This window comes from Lathyrus oleraceus, chromosome 7, assembly GCF_024323335.1.
Source record: "Lathyrus oleraceus cultivar Zhongwan6 chromosome 7, CAAS_Psat_ZW6_1.0, whole genome shotgun sequence".
Taxonomy (NCBI): Eukaryota; Viridiplantae; Streptophyta; class Magnoliopsida; order Fabales; family Fabaceae; genus Lathyrus; species Lathyrus oleraceus.
This window is the reverse complement of record NC_066585.1, coordinates 258423053-258433337: the sequence shown is the minus strand read 5'-3', so window position 1 is coordinate 258433337 and position 10285 is coordinate 258423053. Positions and strand designations below refer to the sequence as shown.

Here is a 10285-nt window from a genome sequence, read left to right as displayed (position 1 = left end):
TGTTGCAATCTGGACGGTTGTTCAGTGATGCTTCAATGAAATTCAACAGACATGAAGCTGCCAAAGCAAACACACACGTGGTTACGGTCTTTGACCGAACGAAAGGTTGGTATAATGTTGTCGAGTCCATGGATCATAATGAGGGTATGCCGATGTGACATTACAGAGTCAGACTAGATAGAGGTTGGTGCGACTGCGGAAAGTTCCAAGCCTTTCGTACCCCTTGGTCCCATGTAATTGCGGCATGCTCAAAGGTTCGAAGAGATCCATCTTACTTGCTATCTGAAGTTTACAAAGTCGTCAGCCTTTCAAATGTTTATAAAATTAATTTTTTCGTAGTGGCAAAAGAGGATTATTAGCCAGAATATCAAGGGGACATCGTCTGGCACAACGAAGTTATGCGAAGGAAGAAAAATGGTCGTCCAAACAGCACCCAGATTCGACCGAAATGGATACGACGAACAAAATGGTTAGACTATGTAGTTTATGCCGTCAGCCAGGTCACAATCGTATTAACTGTCATAGTGTTGGAACGAGCACAACCAGATAAATTTACATGTACCTCTATTACAATATATGAAAAACTAACTTTATTTCATGTTAGACGTCTGTGATGAAAGTACCATTACATAAACAGTAACACAAATAATTATAACAAATACAATATAAGAACTATGTGATTACAACCATCAAAACAATTTTGAACATGTAATGCATCATCCTACGAGCGTCTTGGTCGGTCTTAATATCCACCCATTCATGCATTTCTCTATTTTGGTTGAACGTGGACACAAGCCATTGTATTATTCTAATCCTTTCACCATCTCCACTTTTTCCCTCTAACCAACTGTACAACGTCCGGTTAAGACGTTCAAACGTATATTTGAACGTGGACACAAGCCATTGTATTATTCTAATCATTTCACCCTCTCCACTTTCTCCCTCTAACCAACTGTACAACGTCCGATTAAGACGTTCAAACGTATATGTGTTCCAAAGTCGAATCTGTATCGGAGCTGCAACGGCGGAAAATATTACATCAGCATTTCGTTTCTAAATGTATGCAGACATTGTTAAAACAGAGAAACTTGAAGGTGATGGTGGTTGAACTAGACAAATTATGGTATTAGGAGATGATTTTGAGTGAAAAATATTGCATCCAAGACGTGGTATTTATAGAGACGGAACATCAATTGTACATAACATGCAGACGCCTGAGGGATTGACACTCATATGAAAGAACATGCAGACGCCAGATGAATTGGCGCCCACACCACAAAAAGCACCTAGGCGCCAGGAGCATTGGTGCCTCCTCATGAGGGTCAATTCATGCATCAATAGCATTGGCGCCTCCTCATGAGGAGCTCAATGCATGTGTCAATGCTATTGGTGCCTCCTCTTCATCTATTAGGGATGCGCCAATTCATCTGGCGGATCCTCTTCAAAACCTGATTATTTTGGTTTTTTTTATAATTATTGATTATTTTCGGGAAAAAAATTGAAAAACATCATTATTTAAAAAAAATCTAGTTTTTATAAAAATAAACACACAAATTTTTTATTAAAAAATAAATTTAAATAAGTACGAAATATGAAAAAATATTTTATATCTAAATTTTTATCTGGTAGGTCAACTTTTTACCAGCCACTTTAACTTGTGGCGTTTTGTGAGGACTCCAAATTGACTATGTGTGCTTAAATAGACAATTAACTACTCTCTTGGATCTTTATTATAAGAAAAAATATTTTTAAATTTATTGAATATAGGATGTATTTTATTTATATTTAATAGAGAAAAAAGACTATGCACTGAAGTGTAAAATATTTTTATACTGTTAATCAATCAGAGAGACGTGCATTCTGCCAAATCACATGTTTAGTTTTAAAATACTGATATGATATGACAGAACGTTAATGATGGTGTAAAGAAAGTTTACACTGACAATGCACTACCTTTAATCTCTATTTAATATAAAAATTAATATATATAAATTAATTATTCAATGAATTAATAAAGACCGTTATCAAAATATAGGAAATGGGAGAGAAAGAATGTGATGTGGTAGAGAGGGGGGGGGGGGGTGCGTGTGTGAAGGCATGTAGGGGATTTTTTTATCAATCTTGTTTCGTGGGTTAATCAATAATACATTCTCGTTTTCTCTCTTAATTTTGGGTTGCAACTTACTAAATTATCAACAGAGTGACAGTGTTTAAGATGGAAATGAAGAGCTTTCGTAATTTTTGGGTGAAAGCCCCTTTGGATGGATTGTGATAGAAGAAAAGTTTTTCCATATGCAGAAAATCCGTTCATCTGATAAAGTGCAATGGGAGTTCATGAAAATGAAAGGAGAAGCCATGATATAATTTTAATCTTGGTGACAAGAGAATCCGGATGCAAATTGAGAGTCATACATATTCATAAGATTGAGAGATAAGATGATAAAGACAAAGTTGTTATAGTGGAAGACAATACCAACTTGCATACCCATGAAAAAAGGAATAACAAACAAACCGTCGGAAAAGGATTTAAGGTCACGACTGCCAAAACCCGCTCTCACTAGATGAAAGTGAAGTGATCCAAAAACTCTCCTTCGGAACATGGCAGAGTTAGAAAAAAGTATGGTGATAATAAAGTGTTAGACAAGTAGGTCATGAGTCAAATTTGTTCACTGAGAACCTTTAGAGTTAGACAGAGAAATAATCATATCTTCTCTAAGGAATTTTGCTATGAAATTAGAGTTCTTTGATTGTTGGAAGAGAACCTTAGGGTTATACAGAGAAAGAATCGTATCTTCTCTAAAGAATTTTGCTATGAAATTAGAGTTTTTCCTATGTAATATTTTCCTTTTCTATTAATTTTGGTTCCTAACAAGTTTTAATTTGAGTATGAGAAATAATATGATTTATATTGGTTGCTGTTGCTTTTCTTCTTTTTTTTAAATAACAATTGGTATTAGATAGAGTTTCAATAATTATTCCACAGTAATATGACAGACATTCACCTTAGACATTAAAGACAATCCACTCCAGCAGGTCAAGGATCATATTTGTTTTGAATTCTTGATAGAGAATCAAAACCATCTGGCGCATTGTTCTCTATGTTGAACTTTCAGAGCAATTTATTACTATTATGCTTTAAGAAAGAAGCAACCGACGTCATCGACAAAGATAGAGATTGAAAAGAGAATGACAATCAGCTTGTCCATAATCCAGTTTGCAAAGCTAAATCTTATGTGATGAGTTAATAGAATACAGTTCAAAATGAATCGTAATACAAGAAAAAAGTTACTGAAACAACTGAACTCGGCAACATAACTATTTCTTCCCACTGGGCTCCAAATTTAAATCCTGAAGGTTCAGCAAGAGATCATCTGAATTCAAGAAAACCTTGTTGGCAGAATTTGAAATTGTTTGAGCAATTTCCCTAGCAGCTTCAATTTTCCTTAAGGTTATAAATGCAGGGTTGTTGGAAATAGCTTGACCAATCAATTGAGCACTCTTGGCTTCTCCCTGTTTGTCAAATAGAAATAACAATTAAAGAAATGAGAATTCGAAAAGTGGTCTATATAATATGTATTGGGTTTTGAGAAGAAAAAGAAGTTCAATAGGATCATGTTGAAGGATATTTAATTTCCTTGCTTGATAACTTATCCATACATCACCATTCGCCAAATTTAATTTCCTTGCATTATAACTTTCATATATCCCTCGAACAAACGATCAGCAAATATCATTGCAGTAATCTTTTCATTTACTTGTTAATTTTATTTTGCTTTATTTGGTAGCAGTTTCAAAAAATAAGCACGACAACAATGTTTATAAAGATAACAACCCATAACATAAGTAGGAACGGAAAAGTATTTACCTGTGCTCTAATAACAGCACTTCTTTTGTCTTGTTCAGCTTTTTCTACAACAAATTTAGCTCTCTCGGCTTCTTGAGCAGCAACCTGCTTGGCTTCAATTGCAGCTGTGAATTCCCTCCCAAATGTCAAACTTGTGATTGACACATCATCCAACGCAATGTTAAATTGTGATGCCCTTTCAGTCAATATCTTCCTTATTTCACGACTAACAGCCTGTAAATTGGATCATTGTAGAAATAATCAGTCTCACCCATATGGTTGTGATTCCCTTTTAATATAAATAGTGTATGGTGAATTTCTTTTGTTTCTAAGAATACAAATTCCAAATAAGTAAAGAGGCATAGACACAATTAATCCAGTTACTAGTTGAACAGAAGATGAGAGAGAATCTAAGTAAAAAGTTACCTCTCTCTGAGTAATGAGCTGACTGGCATTGTACTGTGCAACCACAGATTTGAGAGTTTCATGTATAATAGAAGGCAGGACCCTTTCATTATAATTCTCACCCAGAGTTCGATAAACTGTTGGTAATTGGTCTGGCACAGGACGTGTAAGAACTCTAAGTCCAATTTTCACCTGGCAAAATAAAAGATGCATAAAAACAATACATTACATGGAAATGAAAACTATAATACAGATTATGGTCGAGTATTGTGCCTAAGCAAAATATGGGGGGATAAAGAACCGTCTATACAATAATAGAGTTAGAATGGACAACACTTGCAAAATACTAACTCAGTTTTGACATTTTAAACATAAATCTAGAATTTCAGGGTCATAGATAGTAAATTTGTAATAGTTGGTTGTCAAGATCGAGATCTTACATAAGATCGGGAGAGAAGAGCAAGGTCATAAAATATAAAATTGTAGCTAAGATCGGAAGATCCTACCCAATTAATTTTGTAAGATCGAGAGGGGATAAGATCTTAAAACATAAGATCGCAACAAAAATCGTAAAATCATACTAAATGAAAAAATAATAGTATATATTTAAAGTATTTTTACACGATATATGTTAGTAGGCAAGTGTATTAGTGAGAAAATGACTCTTTTCATATTCTTAGATATATGTTAGTAGGCAAGTGTATTAGTGAGAAAATGACTCTTTTCATATTCTTTAGACATGTATGATTGAGTTTTTATACTTTATTACTACCACATGAAACATTTGTTAGACATTAGGGACATATTTGGTCAATTACTAGGATTATCACAAGTCAATTAATCAAAACAAACACTACAAGTGAGATGTGTATTCTCTAAACCCTAAATCTAAAACTTCATCATTTCCAAAGGCACACATTCATCCCCACCAAACCGTAATTGTTGTGCCTCTGCATCTTGTCATCTTTATCACGTTTAATGGTGGTGGCCGGAAAACAACCAATCATGCCCAAAACTGGCAAAGATTGCACAAAATCAACGGTTTTACAAATTTTCACAATTTGACTACAACACGCGATTCTACTTAAAATCTGGATCTTAAGATTTTAAGATCGAGATCGAGATCTTGACAACCATCAGTTCAAATACAAGGGAGATGAGCAAAGTGCACAACATTGAAAGGAGAATGGTTGAAATGAAATGACTTAATAACTTGAGAGTTGAGAATTGGTGGTTCAGTTCAGGCACAAATTAAGACACTCATGAAATAGATATCAAATCACAAAAGAGTAATATTAATATGAAACATAAGCCTACAGTGTCAACAGCCCCCACAGAAGGCATGATTTACATACAATCTTGGAATAGCACTACGTTACTACAAGCAATGGTAAAACTAAAATTGCTTCAATAGACAAAACCCTAAGGCTTTGTTTGCAAGTTTGGAGGGGAGGGGAAGGCTTCCGAAAATGAATTTTAAAAAAAATGATTTTGTATGCAAGCCCTCCAAAACTCTCCTTCAATACAAATTTTGAGTTCCCCAAATTAGGGGCATTTTGGTGTTATGAATAAAAGCAAACCCTCCCAACCAAAATCTTTCAATTCTTTCCACTCAATCATTCCCTTTTTTCAAAGTCCTCCCCTTTCCCTCCAAACTCCCAAATAGACCCTAAAGGGAGAGAAAAAGCCCTATCAAACGTTTACCTTAACCCTGGTTTTTTCTGGTAGACAAGAAACATTTACCTTAATCCGATCTCATCCAAAAACACAAGTTATTGTAACAAAAAAAACTTTGACTCCTTGCAGCCAATCTTATGAAACTATAAAAAAAGAAAAGAAAAAAAAAAGCATGTCAAACAGAACAATTTACCATTTGGAGATCCCGACTTCCTGAAGTGCTCTCCACTAAGTGAGGTCGTGCACGAACATCATAGATCACAGGCCTCTCAAACCACGGGATCATAATATGTGTTCCTTCAGGATAGACCTGCATATAAAAAAGCCATTCTATATTGTCATATTGATATACTAGGTTGCTGGTGAACACATAGGTCTATTCATAAAACTATGCAGGTTTTTGGAGCATTTTGACTCAGAGGTATCTTTGCTACATGCTTATAGAAAGATTGTTAGTGAATCATAACCTAAAACCTACAAATCTTATCAACTAACAGACGAATATACTACACAAAAACCTAAGCAAATAAAACACTTAACAACAGTAACAACAGATTTTGCGGTTTTACAGTGAAGGAAAATGGAAAACCTTATCTTTGACACCAACAAGACGGTTAAAGACAATAGCTCGATGACCACCCTCAACATTATACAAGGTGTTTGTAGCCCCATACACAGCAAGTCCACCGATAATGCTAACTTTAAGCAAAGCAGCGATTCCACTACCAGGAACCTTTGGGATCTTCACGTTGTTGAAATTCATCTATCAAAATCAACACTACTAATTAGCATGAACAAAAATCAAAAATCAAAAGCATGAAACATAATTAGGGTAACAGAAATTGAACAACAACAATGATTCAGCAATAAGATCGAATAGCTAAATGCGAAAAGCTTGAAAGGAAGAAAATGGAATCGGTACCTTGCGGAGACTGGTTGTGGAGATTGATGTTAGGTGAAATGAGGGTTCAGTGGTTATAGGGTTTTAGATTTTAGAGCAAGACACTGCTTGCGACTCCTTCGGGTATGTGTTTTAGAATCGATGTGTCGGGTACCCGATATTTCTACCCATTTTTAAGGTTTCATTTTCCATGCACTACTTTAAAAAGGGTGCTTCCATGGAACTTAGATCTAGGCCGTTAGATCTTCAGATTGCAGAAATAAATGAGAGGATTTTATAATGGATAAAAGGGTAATTTGTCATTCTATCTTTTTTATAGGCAAAAGTAGAAACATATCCTATAAAATATATTTTGATAGATATGTAAATTTGAAACGAGTAGGTTAATTGTAAAGTAAATAATTATTATATAAATTTAATTGAATTAAATAATAAAAAATAGAGACTCGTGAGAGGGAGAAAGACAAATATTTATCTTTTGAAAAAGGATATGTGAAATGAACAATAGTCATATAAATATAAGAGAAAAAAGAATATACACTGATAGTGTAAAATATTTTTACACCGTCAACCAATGAGAGACGTGTATCCTACCAAGTCACACGTTTAACTTTAAATTACTAATATGACATGGAAGGACGTTATAATTCTATTGGATGATGGTGTAAAAATAGTGTACACTGACAGTGCACTACCTTTAATCTCTAAATATAAATATGGATAATCATTTTAAAATAGAATAGGTATTATATTGATAGTAACATGTGTCATAGAGAATTTTAAGAATTTTTGACCCAAATAATCCACTTTTTAAAAAAAAAATCCAAAAAACTCATTTTTCAGATTATTTCTCAATCTACCTCACTTTGAAGAGGTGGCGCCAGATGAATTGGCGCATGCTCTCTAAGTTAAAGAGGTGACGCCAATTGGATTGGATTGTGCAGCGTTGTCAATCCAATTGACGCCTATGTGTTATGTTATAAAGGATGCGTCAATTGGTCAGGCACCCATGTGTATTTCGTGATTTTTTTTGAAAAACAATGTACATTTTAGATAAAAGTCAAAATCAGACTAATTGATATTAATATTAATATGTGTTTACATACGTTAACCAAAAAGACTAATGTCGTTGATCGGGATGACCTAACAGACCTCCGGTCCCACATCCCCTGGTTACCCGAACGCATGGCCATAACCCACGTTGATGATTCACCCCATGTGTTTGAGTATTTGAGGGCCCAAGAACATCACCACCACCTACGAGAAAATACCTAAGATATTCAGACAAACCTGTGTAATCATGTGTATACAATGAAGCGCTACCGCCATAGCTGAGTTCGTGACCCATGTTAGAGTAGTTGGGTTGTGTTTGAGTTATTGGAGGGCGACCAGGACGGTTGAAAGGTGACATTTGTGTGAATGATGCGTCAAGGAGAGGTTTAAATGATTGTTGTGGTGTTTGGTAGCCATATGATTGTTGCATGTTTTGGTTTTGTGATGTTTGGGATTCTTGGATATAGTAGGAGGAGAGACGGTTGATGTTAAATTATCGCTGAGTATTTTGGCTAAGGCGGTTATGGTAGGGTGATGTCTTGGGTGCATAGCGATGTTGGGTGTCTTGATGATGATCTACTTGTTGGTGGTGGTACGGGATATGCTCTTGGTATTATGGTTGAGTGTTTGGCATGTTAGGGTCGTAGGTTTGTGTGTTTGTGGACCAGAAATTTTGATGGATATGGGGTGTGAGTAACTGGTCTGACAATGTTGTTGGGGGTTAGATGTTGAACCTTCTTGTGTGTAAGTTACTTAGCGTGGGTCGTATAGGTGCATATCCTCGGTGAGGAACTCAAATCCAACTGATATGTACCAAGCTATATAATTACGAGTTGGTTTTTTTCCGGTTGACATTACAGCGTCAGTTAAGACATGGTCTTGTCGGTGCTTCCATTTTCGACACTCAGATCTAGCGAAGCTTTGCCAAGGGCTAAAGTTCCATTGGTCGTTAACTTTTCGTAGATGCCATTCTCCGAGGTTTATCGAGGAATCTGGGATGTGTTGAAGTATACCAAATTGCAATTTAACATGATCACTATGGTGCATCTCCATAATGGTGAATCTTATGATCGATGTGCATGCAGTCCAAACGGTTGCTTCTTGTTCGTTGATTTCATGGTCATGATCTAAACTTAGATATGGATACCAAATGAACTGAAATGTGAACATATGTTAGATTATAAATTTGGTAGAAGAAATTAACAAATTATTAAGAATTAATTAGGTTAATGTGAATACATCTATTGGTCGAAGGTGATCCAAGAGATTGTGATACTGGGTAATACAATGTTTAGGACATTTGTTGTAACTCATACCACGTGCCGACCATCTGCACCATAAAAGTAAATATATTATTTAGAGATAATAATCGATAAAGTAAGTAAATATAGTCTGTTGTTAAGAACTTACTTTTGTGCGTACGGGAATGTGAATGGGTTGTGGTTGACGGACACTAAGGACGGTAGTCTGAACCAACCCCATGCTTTTAGCAAAAAAACACATCCATAAAATATAGATGTGTCTTTGTATGCATTTTTACACAAAGAGCTATAAAGATAATCTAAACAAGCAGACCCCCAACTGTAACTTCTTATTCTATTTATATATCTTAGTAAAGGTAAATACATAACATGCATACTAGAACCACTACCTTCGGGAAATAAAAATAAATCAATTAAAAACATAATATAACACCTAGTTTTTATTATTCGAGTGTCTTCGGTAGAATTTTTATCTAACTGTGAGATGTTGTAATATGCCTTAAAGCGTGAAAGAAGTATACCTTGATCTCTCGAGTTATCATCTAACAAGTCAGCATCTAAGAGGTCCGTGCAAATTGAATTCGCATAGTTGGTTTTACCATTTACCGTCTTACTCTCGATAGACAGTCCCAATAACATATAGAGATCTTCTAACGTCACAATACATTCACCGGTTGGAAACCAGAATGTGTGTGTCTCAGTACACCATCTTTCATATAATGCAAGAATAAATTTAGTATCAATCGACCAAGACATGATTTTGCTTACATGTTCAAAACCGGCGAGTTCGACATAAGGTTGAATCAACGCGTCCATGGCAACAAATTCGTGGACACGAGTTTGAAACCTAAAAACATCCTAAAAAATAAACAACAAAGTAAGTTACTTTATAAAAATATATGTTCGAAAAATATGACAATAAGTAAAGGCTTACATAAGTTGCTATGTTTGCAACTGTGCTTCTATGCGATTCACCCATAGTGAGCAGAGACATCTTGCCGTAGTGTTACAGATGAAACAGTGGTTGAAAGAATGTTTGTTGCAGATGTAGAAGTGATTGTTGTTAATGAAAAAATAGTGAGTTGTATGACTATTTATAATGAGATACATGCATAAGTGTGCATGCATGGAAAATTGAGCATG

General features: G+C 35.2%; 1 protein-coding gene across 1 annotated transcript; it reads right to left on the bottom strand.

The window, feature by feature from the left end:
• Positions 1-3175: 3175 nt before the first annotated feature.
• Positions 3176-7055, bottom strand: LOC127100899 (prohibitin-1, mitochondrial). Its single transcript, XM_051038205.1, has 6 exons — positions 6849-7055; positions 6516-6689; positions 6120-6236; positions 4271-4441; positions 3866-4078; positions 3176-3510 (listed from the first exon to the last, which is right to left on the bottom strand). Exons 2-6 carry the CDS (start codon positions 6687-6689, stop codon positions 3316-3318), a joined length of 870 nt encoding a protein of 289 aa, XP_050894162.1. The 5' UTR covers positions 6849-7055; the 3' UTR covers positions 3176-3315.
• Between the last annotated feature and the right edge of the window lie 3230 nt (positions 7056-10285).